The sequence below is a fragment of the Salminus brasiliensis genome, chromosome 1 (genome assembly GCF_030463535.1).
Source record: "Salminus brasiliensis chromosome 1, fSalBra1.hap2, whole genome shotgun sequence".
Lineage (NCBI taxonomy): Eukaryota > Metazoa > Chordata > Actinopteri > Characiformes > Bryconidae > Salminus > Salminus brasiliensis.
This window is the reverse complement of record NC_132878.1, coordinates 94,154,713-94,169,199: the sequence shown is the minus strand read 5'-3', so window position 1 is coordinate 94,169,199 and position 14,487 is coordinate 94,154,713. Positions and strand designations below refer to the sequence as shown.

Here is a 14,487-nt window from a genome sequence, read left to right as displayed (position 1 = left end):
AAATACCAGGGCACTCTTCTGTCCCAGAAGTAAAATAGGCTGTGTTTACTACATAACTCAATGCATGGTTTTAAAGGGGTGGCTGTTTAAATGTTTTACATTTACATTTACATTTACGGCATTTAGCAGACGCTCTTATCCAGAGCGACTTACAAAGTGCTTTGCTATTTACCCAAGAAAAAGCCTTAGCTAGTTAGAATAGACTAATAATACAAAAGATACCTTAAAAATGTTCAAAAATAAAAGTTCAAAAACAAACAGGCTAATTGTCTTATATCGGTATACAGTACAGTATATTAAACAATTCAGGTTACAAAGTGTATTTCTGTATATATAATATATTTCCTTCTGTGGATTCATTTTGAAAATATAATTTCCTATAGTATGTTTAATTCCATATTTTTGGTATATTTAATTCTGCATATTTAGTTTATTTCACTCTGTATATTTAATTCTGTATATTTGGTATATTTCATACTGTATGTTTGGTATATTTATTTCTGTATCTTTGGTGTATTTAATTCTATGTATTTAGTAAATTTAATTCTGTGTATTTAGTATATTTCTTCTGTATATTTGGTATATTTCATACTGTATATTTAGTATATTTAATTCTGTATATTTTATGTATTTAATTATATATATATTGAGTATATCTCATTCTGTATATTTGTATGTTTATGTTTAAATGTTTTATATTTTCAAAAACAACCAGTATAGAATATAGCATTACATAATATATAATTTATATAATATATAAATTCTGTCAGTTTGAATTCATTTGCAGGGCGACAGAACCCAAGGTTTGCTTAGAGCATTTGATTATGTAACAGCATTAACTTTTGTAAATGAGTTTAGGAAACATTCATTTAAATAGAAAATAGCTATTTTCACAGACACAATTTTACAAAAGCAGTTGTTAAACCTCTTATCTTAACATCCAGTATTAAGTAAGTTCTAATTAGTATGTGACTAGAGTTAAAAAAAAAAAGCTAAATAAAAACAAGAGAAAATATTTTAAAACTCCTGTTTATTTTTAACCACCATTTTAATTCTTATAATGTTGATTTTATATAATTAAATCATAGATTATATTAAACATTTACACACACACACACACACATATATATATATATATATATATATATATATATATATATATATATATATATATATATGTAATAATATAATATGAGCTGCAAGGATCATTTGGTTGTTATTATTATTACTATAATTATGTTGATTGTGAAAGTCTTACCTTCTTCTGCTGCAGGTGGTCAAGCCTTGTTAGTAAACAGAAAATGACCGGTGCATCTTTTGCTTTGTGTGTTTTATTTTCTACAGGACATTTCTGTTGATTGTATTGGTGGTGGTGGGGGGGGGGGGGTAAGTTTCCTGTTTCCTTCTATTGTTAAAATCTGCATTTAATTTGGCATCCCTTTTTCCCATTACTAAACACCATATGTTGTTATTAGTGGATCTGTATGTAATAAATAAACATTGAGCTTTACATCACCAGAACAAGTGAACAACATGCATGATTATTGTTTTTATTGTTGTTGTTGTTGCTGCTGTTTGATTGGTACTAAAGTAACGGTTCACTGTGTACTCTCTCCACCAATCAACATATGACTTACTGCCTACAGACGGCTGGTATTTTACTTTAGAAGCGGGTATTCTGCAGAAAAGGAAGAGGCCTGTTTCAGACCGGGGTTAGTGCCAGAAAGTGCTGATTATTAAACAATATGCTGACAGAATGCAATAATGTTTTACTGGTGAAATATAACAGTACTGTAAACAAAATGTGTTAAATGTCTATGTAGAAGACCTTTACAATAATGTATACACATATAACGAGGTAATAGAATAACAGAATTCAGAAATGTGCTTTATTTTAATAGCCTTATCAGCTTTTACCAGCTGTGTGGAAACAGTCTGCAGGACATCACCAGCTACACAAAATGCCATCCTCCCAAACAAAACTCGCAGATGAGCTAAACTCTAGTACTGTGTACATAGTAGAGAGTTTTTTGGGAAACATGGGACGTTGTTTCTGTATATCCTGTATATAGTGTATTTATATATATTTAGTGTATTTAAGTATGCATGTTTAATATAATTATGCATAGTTAATATATTTAATTCAGTATATTTAGTATGTTTAATTATGTGTATTCGGTACATGTAATTCTGTATATGTAGCATATTTAATGCTGTATATTTAGTATATGTAATTTTGTGTATTCAGCATATGTAATTCTGTGTATTTAATATATGTATGCAGAATTAAATATACTAAATATACGAAGCTACCTCATACCCCAACATTTTATACTGTACCTCAACAATCTACCTCATACCCCAACAATCTACCTCATACCCCAACACTCTACAGTGTACCTTAACAATCTACCTCATACCCCAACAATCTACATCATACCCCAACAATCTACCTCATACCCCAACACTCTACCTCATACTCTAACATTTTATACTGTACCTCAGTAATCTACCTCATACCTCAACAATCTACCTCATACCCCAACACTCTACACTGTACCTCAACAATCTACCTCATACCCCAACAATCTACCTCATACCCCAACACTCTACACTGTACCTCAACAATCTACCTCATACCCCAACACTCTACACTGTACCTTAATAATCCTCCCTGTACCACATTAGTCTGTATCTTTTTGGGTGTTTGATTGTCGTTAACTTACTTATTGCACGATGTTTTCACGCTATATTCATCTAATCACAGACGCAGGTTTATATTCCACAATCCAAACAGGTGTAACTTTCCTTGTGACTGCGATGCCTTTTATTTGCAGATTGAGTGTGTTACATTTTATATGAGTTTACTGAGGAAAGTATGGTCCTTTCACCCTGGGAGTTTACAATGTTTGTAGTAGAATCACCTCAGCCGTAATTATTTTTTTGACAGAGTCGGCGTCACAGAGTGATTTAAAACCAGATAACATAAAGTATGTTGCTCATTCGAGTAAATGATTTGCAAAGATTATTTTTTATTAAAAAGTAAACATCTTACACTGACAGATATTCTTTCCATTGTTGTTATTATGAGACAAAATACATTTTAGTTAGTACTTTATGTATATATATTTTAAATATACAAAATGATATATGCATATTCATTCAAGAATCTATTCAACACCAGCAACACAAGTCTGGTAGCTGAAAAATCTGAAAAATCTAAACTACACTAAATGTCCAAATGTTTGTGGACACCCCTTCTAATGAATGATTGTCCTGTAGAGATGTACTGCCCACAGAATAGGACATGAACCTATTGGCACCATGCCAAAAGCCATGCATGGTCTAGAGGGATTTGAAGCCCCCCAGCAGCACTGAGCTATGGAGCAGTGGAGCTGTGTTCTCTGGAATGGGTTGTGATCATCCAACATCCTGACCTCACTAATGGTCTTGTTGCTCTTGAATGCAATTAAAAATCCTCACAGCAATGTCTGGTAGAAAGCCTTCTTTCCAGGGCAGTCCAGACAACTACTCCAACAAAAGCAAGATCGGAACGAGCGGATGTCCCAATACTTTTGTCCACATAGTATAAGCTGCTCGGCTTGCATAAAGAAGGAAAATGTTAAAAAACAGGTCCTCTCAAACCTTGAAAGATACAGATATCGAGAAAATGGGAACCCTAACTACCAAACGAGACCACCAACACTGGCCAACCCCCCCCCCCCCCCATCCCATTCCTTAGACAAACAGCAGTAGCCCCTCCACTGGAAAGGTGCTCTCTGACTTATGATAGTACTGTATGTTGGTGTAGGTAGTGGATAACAACACTGCTGTCCTGGTGGCAGACTACGATTCAATTCCCCGGCCAGGCAGGTGCACCACACTACACCAATGAGAGTTAATTGGGCTAGACTCCCAACTCTACATTCTCCTAACATGTTTTAATGAAATTCACACTGGATAAAAGCTGTAATGCTGTACATGTGAAAAGCAGTGTTGACATATGTATGACTCATAGTACTGAGTCTAAATACTGAGTCTAAACATCCATCAGTGAACACAGAAAGTTGCAGGGGGACGGCTACTGAAGAGGTCATCACAGAAAGTCTCAGTAATTTTCGTAGATGTCTTCCATATTGTCCTACAAAACAGAGAAAGCACTGTGTCAGACATTGTAACTGCAGTACTGTGCAAAAGTTCCAGTCCCCAGACTGAGAAGCTCCTAATCTGGAGACAGTAATAACACTCCTACAGAACGTGGTGGTGGTTCTCCATCACTGTGTTCATCATTAGAACATCTCCAAAGTTCTCCTCATGGAGTCTAGTATTATTTAGAGTTCTCCTCAAATAAACACTGGTGGTAAATCAGGGCTTAATGATGGTAAATCAGGTGAGCTGCTGCTGCTGATGCTGATGATGATGATGGAGTTAAACACATCCTCCATGCTGTGCTGGCTGGACTGAACTGGGGCGTCCAGGAGAAACAATGATATATTCAGCTTCATTACGATTCAGACACAAAACTGCCCGTCACTCTCGTCAGTGCCCTAAACCACAAATTGGGAATCCCTTTTGGTTGCAGTCTCTGATTTCTATTTGGTGGTGGTGAATGGAAGCAGGGGTCACCCCTATTTACTATCCAAACCCACCGGGGAAGCTACACATGTCCTCTAAATGATGTTGATGATGGTAAAATAGTGTAGACTATTTTTCCTTACAGCAAACTGTATGCAAATCCAGCTGGTAGCTGGTTTCAGAGGGTCTAAGCTGGTCTTTGATGGTCAAGGTGGTTAAAAAGCTGATCATCCAGGCAAAAACATACCCTATACTGGTAAGCTAGCTGGTTAGCCAGCTCTTGACCAGCTTAGTATGTGTTGCATCTGATTTTGCTCAACAGCGCTACTAATAAGATAACAAGGCAGGCAAGAGGCATTAGATAATCTTAGGAGGAGTGTGTTGTACCTTGGTTGTACGATGTTCCATGGTATTTGTGTAGATATCTGTTTCTGTATCTGTATCATTCATGTAGATGCTTTCATTGATGCACACGTTGTCATTCGTATACTTATTGGTACGGATTTCACTCGGCTCCCTCCCGGATCTAAATGCACATAGTTAGAATTTGTTAGGTAAATGATTATATCCTTTTCTACAACATAATACTCATTTAAATCAGACGCGAACCGCAACTTCTAGACAGAGGCCTTCTGTTCAGAAAAAACACATTTGTGTTGATGCTCATTTCTAGCACCCATGGTGAAGACACACCTGTACATGCTAATTTCTAGCACCCATGGTGAAGACACACCTGTGCATGCTAATTTCTAGCACCCATGGTGAAGACACACCTGTGCATGCTAATTTCTAGCACCCATGGTGAAGACACACCTGTACATGCTAATTTCTAGCACCCATGGTGAAGACACACCTGTGCATGCTAATTTCTAGCACCCATGGTGAAGACACACCTGTGCATGCTAATTTCTAGCACCCATGGTGAAGACACACCTGTACATGCTAATTTCTAGCACCCATGGTGAAGACACACCTGTACATGCTAATTTCTAGCACCCATGGTGAAGACACACCTGTGCATGCTAATTTCTAGCACCCATGGCTGATAATTTCTAGCACCCATGATGAAGAAATACATGTGAAAGCTAATTTCTAGCACCCATAATGAAGAAAGACCTTTGTGTGCTAATTTCTAGCACCCATGGTGGCTAATTTCTAGCACCCATGTTGGCTAATTTCTAGCACCCATGGTGGTCTCATTTTTTAGCACCCACAGTGAAGACACACCTGTGCATGCTAATTTCTAGAACCAACGTGAAGAAAGACCTTTGCACACTAATTTCTGGTGCTAGAGTGGTATGAACTGTAAACCTAACCTTTTCTTAAAGCAGAGAGCCGTCACACCAATTCCTAGTACAGCAAACAGCACAGCTGCTACTATCATCCCAACAGTTCCTGGAAATGATGGAAGAAGGTTGGTAAAAACAAAATTATATATAGTATTTACTTATTATATAAGTAAATAAGTCAAGATGTTTGGTGTCTGACATACACTGCATGTCCAAATGTTTGTAGACACCCCTTCTAATGAATGCATTCGGCTACTTTAAGCTGCACCCATTGCTAAAACAGTTGATGTTGATGCACACAAACTCTAGTCCCTATAGAGAAGTACTGCCAATAGAATAGGACGCTTTGTAGCAGATAAACATAATGATCCATTGGCACCATGCTGCCTAATGCCAGGCATGGGCTAGAGGGGTATAAAGCCCCCCAGTAGCATTGAGCTGTGGAGCAGCGGAAGAACTGTGTTCTCTGGACTGATGATGGTGGTGCTCCACCCAGTACTTTTCGGTTGGATGAGTTGGGGAGTTGAGGATGAGGTGGGCTCTTGTTGAGCATTAGTGAGGTCAGGATGTTGGATGATGTTCACCACCCCACCTCATCATCCCCAACTCATCCCAAAAGTATCCTCACACTATGCAGAAATACAGTACCTCCTGACGGTGGATGCTGGACAGACATGTGGCAAGTGTCATTGCCCAAGTAGTTGGTTGCCTTACAGGAGACACCGTGGGTCAGAGGTCCCGTTAACTCTGACACTGCCACTCGTCCAGTGTAGTTTGTGAGTGTTTTATAGTGTGGGAGGAGAGCAAGACTTCCATTAGCCGTCCAGGAGACGCTAGCTCTGGGCTCTGCCTCTGCTCGGCACACACACCTCATACCTCCAGCCCACTCTGAGCATGCAGAGTCCAGCAGGATGGTGGGAGGGACTGAAAACCAGGAACAGGAAAACCAGACATGACTGCTGCATCTACATACTGTACACTTGTCAACTATGGCATTGCTATGTGGTTGCTATGGTGTTCCAAATGGTTGTTATAGTGTTGCTAAGTGGTTGCTTTAGTGCACTTTATAAACATCTAGCACTAGGTTTTTATATGCAGATGCTATGGTATCCCAGGTGGTTGCTAAGTGCTTGCTAGATGAGTGCTATGAGTTTGCTACAGTGTGAGGAGCTAAATCAGACTCGGTGCACTCAAAGGCAGCTCTGCATAGTCACCCAGACCAGGAATTGAACCCCGGTCTCCCACATGTGGAGTGGTAGCTCTTTGGCAGATAGTGGTGTTATCTGTTACGCCACACCAGATAACACCACTACCTGCCAATAAGGTACCACACCATGTTGGAGACCAGGGTTCAATTCCTGGTCTGGGTGGCTATGCTGCGCTACACCAATAAGAGTCCTTGGGCAAGACTCCTAACACTACACTGGTCCACCTCTGTAATATGAGTAACCTTGTAAGTCACTCTGGATAAGAGCATCAGCTAAATGCCTCTGTTCTCTGGACTGATGATGGTGGTGCTCCACCCAGTACTTTTGGGTTGGATGAGTTGGGGAGTTGAGGATGAGGTGGGCTCTTGTTGAGCATTAGTGAGGTCAGGATGTTGGATGATGATCACCATCCCACCTCATCATCCCCAACTCATCCCAAAAGTAATGGAAGGAGCTCCATCCATCATTCAAGAGTACACAGTTCTTCTTCAACTGCTCCACAGCTCAGTGCTGCTGGGGAGCTTTATACCCCTCTAGAGTCCTATTCTATTGGGGGACTAGCCAAGCTGTATGTGTGCATTTGCATTGGTGTTAAGGTGGCTAAATGCAATCAATAAAACGGGTGTCCACAAACATTTGGCCATGTAGTGCATGGAGATGCCTTTGCAGCTCTAAAAGTGGAACAGCTGTTTAACGTCCTGCTTGTCAAGAGACAGGAGGTCGTAAGTTGCAATCCCATCAATAACACGGCCCTCCATGGTCAGGCTGAGAATAAGAAGACCGCCTCCCAGTGTGATCGTTGAATTAACAGGCCTGTCTGTTTTACAGTGCATTAGCTTGCTAGCTTTAATGCCTAGTCAGAATTAGCCATTAGCTTGTATCCTCACACTATGCAGAAATACAGTACCTCCTGACGGTGGATGCTGGACAGACATGTGGCAAGTGTCATAGCCCAAGTAGTTGGTTGCCTTACAGGAGACACCGTGGGTCAGAGGTCCTGTTAACTCCGACACTGCCACTCGTCCAGTGTAGTTTGTGAGTGTTTTATAGTGTGGGAGGAGAGTGAGACTTTCATTAGCCGTCCAGGAGACGCTAGCTCTGGGCTCTGCCTCTGCTCGGCACACACACCTCATACCTCCAGCCCACTCCGAGCATGTACCTCCAGCCCACTCCGAGCTGTACACTTGTCAACTATGGCATTGCTATGTGGTTGCTATGGTGTTCCAAATGGTTGTTATAGTGTTGCGCACTAGGTGCTAGGTGTTTATAAGCAGATGCTATGGTACCCCAAGTGGTTGCTATGAGGTTGCGAAATGCTTGCTAGATGAGTGCTATGAGGTTGCTTAGTGGTTGCTACAGTGTAAGGAGCTAAATCAGACTCGGTGCACTCAAAGGCAGCACTGCATAGTCACCCAGACCAGGAATCGAACCCTGGTCTCCCACATGTGGAGTGGTAGCTCTTTGGCAGATAGTGGTGTTATCTGTTACGCCACACCAGATAACCCCACTACCTGGCAATAAGGTACCACACCATGTGGGAGACCAGGGTTCAATTCCTGGTCGGGGTGACTATGCTGCGCTACATCAATAAGAGTCCTTGGGCAAGACTCCTAACACTACCCTGGTCCACCTCTGTAATATGAGTAACCTTGTAAGTCACGCTAAATGTCTTAAATGTACACACAGCTAACTATCAGTGTTAATATTGATTAATATTGCCAATCAGTTTGAGTAGAGTTAAGTCAGTCCTGTGAGGTGGGAATGCTAGGTTTTTCAGTGGTCTCCAAATCTGAGTGGACAACACTGACACTGAGGTTGTCAGGCTCAACTCTATCTTTACCACCATTTTCTTAAAACCAGTAAATCATATATATATATATATATATATATATACATGTATATATGACAAGACTGATTTGATCTCATTCTGAATTATGATACACAAGAAAAACTAAAACAGTAGATCAGCAAATTTGTTCAATTAAGACTTAAGCAAAAAATCTGAGATTAAAATGTCATTGTATGAATTTGCTGATGATGCTGCAGTTCTACAAACAACATTTTAAGAAATGTTTAAAATTAAGAAATTAGAAACTTTTCGTTTTTAAAGAAAAAACTTTACTTTTTTAATTTGAAGTACATTTAAGAGTATAAAATGTAGTAAATCATACTTCAACTTTTACTAAAGTACTTTCTAACTGGAATATTTGTACTTTTACTTAAGTATGGGACTCTGCAACTCTGGTTGCTAGGCAGTTGCTATGGTATCCCAGGAACTTGCTATAGTGTCTCGAGTGGTTGTTGTGGTACACTCTAAGAAATCCGGTCATAAATGTCTGGCGGGGACCTTCTGAATTCTGCTCAAGAGTTTCTAATGTTCAATGTTAGCAAATCCAACAATCAAGACTGTACTCACAATGGACTTTTAGCTGTATTTCCTCTGACTGACCCCGCCCAACGGTGTTACGGACAATGCAGGCTACTGACGTGTCTCGCTTGACATGTTGAAGGTCTAACCTTGATTTACTTTGGTTCGTGCTGGAACGCTTGTTGACAAGCCACTTGTAGTCGGTTGGTGAAGGGTTGCTGTTGCTGGTACATGTCAGAGAGACACTCTGGCCTTCAACCATATTTTTCTCCGTCCATTTTATTTTGACATCAGTGGGAGCATCTGTGGAGATATATTGAATTGTTTACAGCCCAGAGTTCAGTTAGCTGTTTAGTTGCGGAGCTCGGTAATTGGTCTATATGTTACTGACATTAACAGATGCTTCAATTCTTGAAAATGAGCCTAGTCTTGATCCTGAATTCAATGATAAAACACAGCAGTAAAAAGGAACTGAGTGGTTGGTTTTGGATTTCCAGAAGTCCTGAGTGTCTGGGGTTTAAGTCTGAATCAAATGCTGTGTCTGGGGTTTAAGTCTGAGTTGAATCCTGAGTGTCTGGGGTTTAAGTCTGAATCAAATCCTGTGTCTGGGGTTTAAGTCTGAGTTGAATCTTGAGTGTCTGGGGTTTAAGTCTGAATCAAATCCTGTGTCTGGGGTTTAAGTCTGAGTCGAATCCTGAGTGTCTGGGGTTTAAGTCTCAGTCAAATCCTAAGTGTCTGGGGTTTAAGTCTCAGTCAAATCCTGTGTCTGGGGTTTAAGTCTGAGTTGAATCTTGAGTGTCTGGGGTTTAAGTCTGAATCAAATCCTGTGTCTGGGGTTTAAGTCTAAGTTGAATCCTGAGTGTCTGGGGTTTAAGTCTGAGTCGAATGCTGAGTGTCTGGGGTTTAAGTCTAAATCAAATTCTGAGTGTTTGGGGTTTAAGTCTGGGTCAAGTCTCGAGTGTTTGGCGATATGTCTGTGTCAAGTCTTGAGGATCTGGGGTTGAATCTGAGTCACACAGTCTTGAGTTTAAGTCTGAGCCAAGTCTTGAGTTTCTGAGGTGCTGGTGCAAGTCTAAGTCAAGGATCGAGTCTCTGCTGTGTGAGTCTGAGATAAGTCTTGAGTCTCTGGGGTGCAAGTCAGAGTCAAGGATCGAGTCTTTGTGGTGTGAGTATGAGTGAATCTCGAATCTCTGGGTTGTGAACTAAATGAATGTCTGGTCTGCAGGCATTACTCACATAAGACGTTGAGCTGATGAGCGTTACTATGTAGAGCTCGGCCGCTGAACATGCTTTTGCAGCTGAGACTCTTGCCGTGGTCTTCATGGTTTGGTCTGAATTTTGCTTGGGCCACCAAAGTCCACAATTCACCTTCCTTTGTGGTGGTCACACCGTTAGACACAGGAGGCAAGCCTATCCATTCCATCGCTGGTGGAGATGAGGGACAGGAATGTCGGACTGTGCAGCGGGCAGAGAACAATTGTCCCTGCACTTGTGAACCCTCCACGGAAATCTCAGTAGCCTTAGGTTTCACTGTGAGAAATTATGAACATGAATTATAACTGTGCTCCATAATTATTCACTGTTCCAGACTGCAGTGCGTGCACTCACCGACATTTATTCTGACGTAATGATATTTGTTTTTGGTGTCAGGATGGATCCATGGATAGAGATCTTCTCCACCATCTTCTTGGCGGACGCTGCTGATCTTCAGACTGCAGTTTCCCAGCTCAGGGTTTCCGGGGGCTGATGTTCTTCCTCTGAACCTATCTATTATATCTGCAGTCTTTCTGGAATACACGACTGGAGATGATGTTGCTCTATACATGTACCAAACCACCTGAGTGTGTGAACTGGTGTGGCAAGGCAGTGTCACACAGCTGCCCTCAACAGCTGTAACCGACGCTGGGACCTGAACCACCCAGCCATGAGTGAGGCAGCTCAGCAATGAAACTGCAGAGAGAGAAGAACAGAAGAACAGTCATGAGTTAAAGACAGCTTTTTTGCCTGACCAGGACTATGTGGGCCATTTTTTGGGCTTTTGTTTTCTGGCAGTAGTTGGACTTTGAATCTCGGTGAGGTATCAGATTACAGAGGAAAAGTTCCTTTCACCAGGAATTATTGTATTATTATTATTATGTAATAATGTGGTGAGTGCTGGTGACTGAAGCAAGTAAAAAATACATATCATGCAAGCACTGTTAGCATTTGCTAAAGTATAGACTTGTGGCTAGGTGGCTGTGAAAGGTGTCAGACCAGTTAAGCAGAATGATGTTGCTAACACTAGAGAGCAGCTCATCATCTCTAGACTCTGCTGGAGGACCCAGTTATGTAAGTAAGGCTTCAGCCATCTTCCTGTAGCTGCTGCCCACATCCGATTCAAACCCCTGACTCTGGCCTACAAAGCCAAGACTGGACCAGCCAGCCCCTCCGTACTTGATGGCGATGGTCAAAAGCCGATCTGCACCAAGAGCCCTTCCAGCTTCAAGTACGGCTCGGCTCGACCCACCATCCTTTAAGATCCACGGAAGACGAGCGTCCAGACTTTCTACTGTCCTGCACCGAAGTGGTGGAACGAACTTCCCCTAGCAATCGCTCGCTGTCTTCAAACTCAGACTGAAGACCCTCTTCTTCCGAGAGTACTTGGGCAAAGGGTAGAGTATTATGGTCTCCATATTGACTTGTATTTAGTAGAGTCTAAGATTAGAGGTATCTTTAAATTCTAGTCTAATCAAACTAGCTGAGGTTATTCTTGAGTAAACAGTGAAGCACTTTTGCGACGTGTTCTGGATAAGAGCGTCTGCTAAATGGCATAAATGTAAATGTAAATATGCAAACTAGGCTTTGTGACCACAGCTTTTCTTGTGCCAGTGTCTGCAAAGAAGCTAATGCTGGCAGGCTTAAAGCTAACACAAGTTTAGCTTTATTTCTCTTCTCTCCATCGTCCACTCCGTTAAAAACAAACTGGACTCCCTCAGCTCAAACAAACTGGAGCTAAACACACATCACACCAGCTTATTTTTTACTTTCTTAACTTAGACCTTGGAAAGCGAGTGGGGGCAAGGCTAAAAGCTAACCAGCTACAATCTCTTTAGCTTGCTAACAGCACATTGCGCTGAGAGGATACAGTGAGAGGACAGCATCCCTATCCAATAAGACTTGGGAGTAATTTGAGTGTTTTTGTAATAGTGTTTTAAACTATGCTATAATATGTGGGTTCTTCAAATATAACAAGGTTGCAAATAAGCTCATAAAACAATCTGAGCATTTTTTCACACCAACCAAAGCCAAAGTTTGTGATCTGTGTTCTAGTAATTGTTACCATGATTACTTTATTACCATGTGCTTTTGAAAATGTTAGCTGTTTCACTCGCTGGTACTTAGGTCAGGTTGTAGTGTCAGTGTGTGTGTCAAAGAGTAAAAAAAAGAAAATCTGCCCTAATTCTGATTGATTCGGGTGATCACTTGGTATCAGGGTCCCACCCAACTCGAAGCCCACAAAGGAAACACAAACAAACAAAAATCTCTCAGTTCCTTTGACTTGGTTATTCACTCAGAAGCTAAAAGCATAAACTGATTTTTTTAAAAAAGCTGACAGCCATTTTAAAATGAACCTGAGAAGTAAGATCTTGTTGAGCTGGCAATAAGGAAAGTTGTGAGTCACCATGAGTCACCAGGAGCCGAATTTAGAAAGTCTGTAAATTGCATCTCAACTGCTAAAGCTGTGAGCATTACGTACTGTATCAGTTTCATAATGCAGTCCAGTTACATCATGACTGACAGAAAATTTACCGCTTAGAAAGATTCCGAGAACTTTCTGTTGTCCACTGTTTCCACTATTTCTGTCCATTGCTGGAGTCTGAGGTCTAGAAAAGGGAAGGAAAAAAAGAAGAAAAAGAAGCATACTTCATGTTGCAGATACATAATAAATCACGCACATATTTTAAGTTAAAGAATTTAACCTTAAAGAATCCTATAGTTTGTTTACCCGTCATCTTAACTCCAATTTTCAAGCTATTTCATTTCAAGGGCTTTGCAGGTCATGTCAGAAATCTCCATGAATTAGCGTTTCAAAAATTAACGATACAGTTTTTGAAGGTTGCTAACTTTTGATTAATTCAATGATTTCGATTGATTTTTACACAGAAATCAGTGGTATAAGCTTACGGTCATACGGGTCTACCAGCAGTGGCAGAAATACCACCAGTCTACAGGAAATTCTCAGACAGCGACCGGCAATGGGTTTCACAGCTTGTGAATGAAAATCGCTTGGTTTCCAGGCAAGACCTGCATTTAGAATTTAGCACAGGTTCTTCACCACCAACATCTGAAAGAACACTCCACAGAGAACTGCAGACCATCAACATATGGAGCAGAGTGACACACAATAGGCCTTTACTCACTGCTGCTCAAGATTAAGGAGAATGTGCTGTAGACTGGGGTTTCTGCCACTGCTGGTAGACCCGTATTACCGTACGACCACAAACCTGCAGATTCAGCTACTTCCATCACACTATGGTCTTTGGCACTGCCCAAATGCAGTCACTCCTTTTAGCCAATCATTAACTGCATCAGCCTAGTGACCCATGTTCCTCACATTCAACTCTTCTCAAACTATGAAACCTGTCACACACTCTGCAGGTATTTATAGCCTGATCATCCTCATGCAGCACCATCTGCAGCCTAGAGCCCACCAGTGTGCCCAAAAGTGTTATTACAAACTTCTGTTCCCAGAGAATAGCCTCACTGATTTGTACAGAAGTCCCTGTAGTTACTGAGTAATAAACCGTAGTGTGTAATAAGCCTGTGATAACCCTTATACAATGCATGTTGCTGTTTATTGTGGAACTTCACATTTTTGTGTTTTCACATTGTGTGTTTTTTTAGTAAAATCAATATTATTACATCAGACTTTGACAAAGATAAAATTACTATATCAGACGTGACAAGATTACATAGTTGCCTCACCAGAGCACACAGTAAATTTCAGCAAATCCAAATAGTGATTGGGCTGTTCCATGCCAAATCTCCTCGTATGTCACATTATGAT

General features: G+C 40.7%; 2 protein-coding genes across 2 annotated transcripts in view; both read right to left on the bottom strand.

Annotated features, from left to right (window-relative positions):
- Positions 1–14,487, bottom strand: part of LOC140557588 (uncharacterized) — a 49,031-nt gene that overhangs the window by 13,538 nt on the left and 21,006 nt on the right. The window contains exons 11-14 of the mRNA XM_072682205.1: positions 13,230–13,342; positions 11,049–11,390; positions 10,677–10,970; positions 9,489–9,743 (exon numbers count right to left, since the gene is read on the bottom strand). Of these exons, the coding sequence (XP_072538306.1) occupies positions 9,489–9,743; positions 10,677–10,970; positions 11,049–11,390; positions 13,230–13,342 (1,004 nt within the window). The remainder of the gene's footprint in view (positions 1–9,488; positions 9,744–10,676; positions 10,971–11,048; positions 11,391–13,229; positions 13,343–14,487) is intronic.
- On the bottom strand, positions 3,061–8,514 carry LOC140568414 (uncharacterized). The gene is made up of 5 exons (XM_072692458.1): positions 7,980–8,514; positions 6,513–6,788; positions 5,892–5,970; positions 4,963–5,101; positions 3,061–4,141 (listed from the first exon to the last, which is right to left on the bottom strand). Exons 1-5 carry the CDS (start codon positions 8,203–8,205, stop codon positions 4,109–4,111), a joined length of 753 nt encoding a protein of 250 aa, XP_072548559.1. The 5' UTR covers positions 8,206–8,514; the 3' UTR covers positions 3,061–4,108.

Bases quoted from the DNA above. Each gene is read 5' to 3' on its own strand.
- LOC140568414 (XM_072692458.1), bottom strand. From the start codon at position 8,205: ATGAGGTGTGTGTGCCGAGCAGAGGCAGAGCCCAGAGCTAGCGTCTCC. The intron at 6,789-7,979 runs GTACTGTATTTC...CCTGGTTTTCAG, and splicing joins CCAGCATCCACCGTCAGGAG to TCCCTCCCACCATCCTGCTG. The intron at 5,971-6,512 runs GTACTGTATTTC...CATCATTTCCAG, and splicing joins CCAGCATCCACCGTCAGGAG to GAACTGTTGGGATGATAGTA.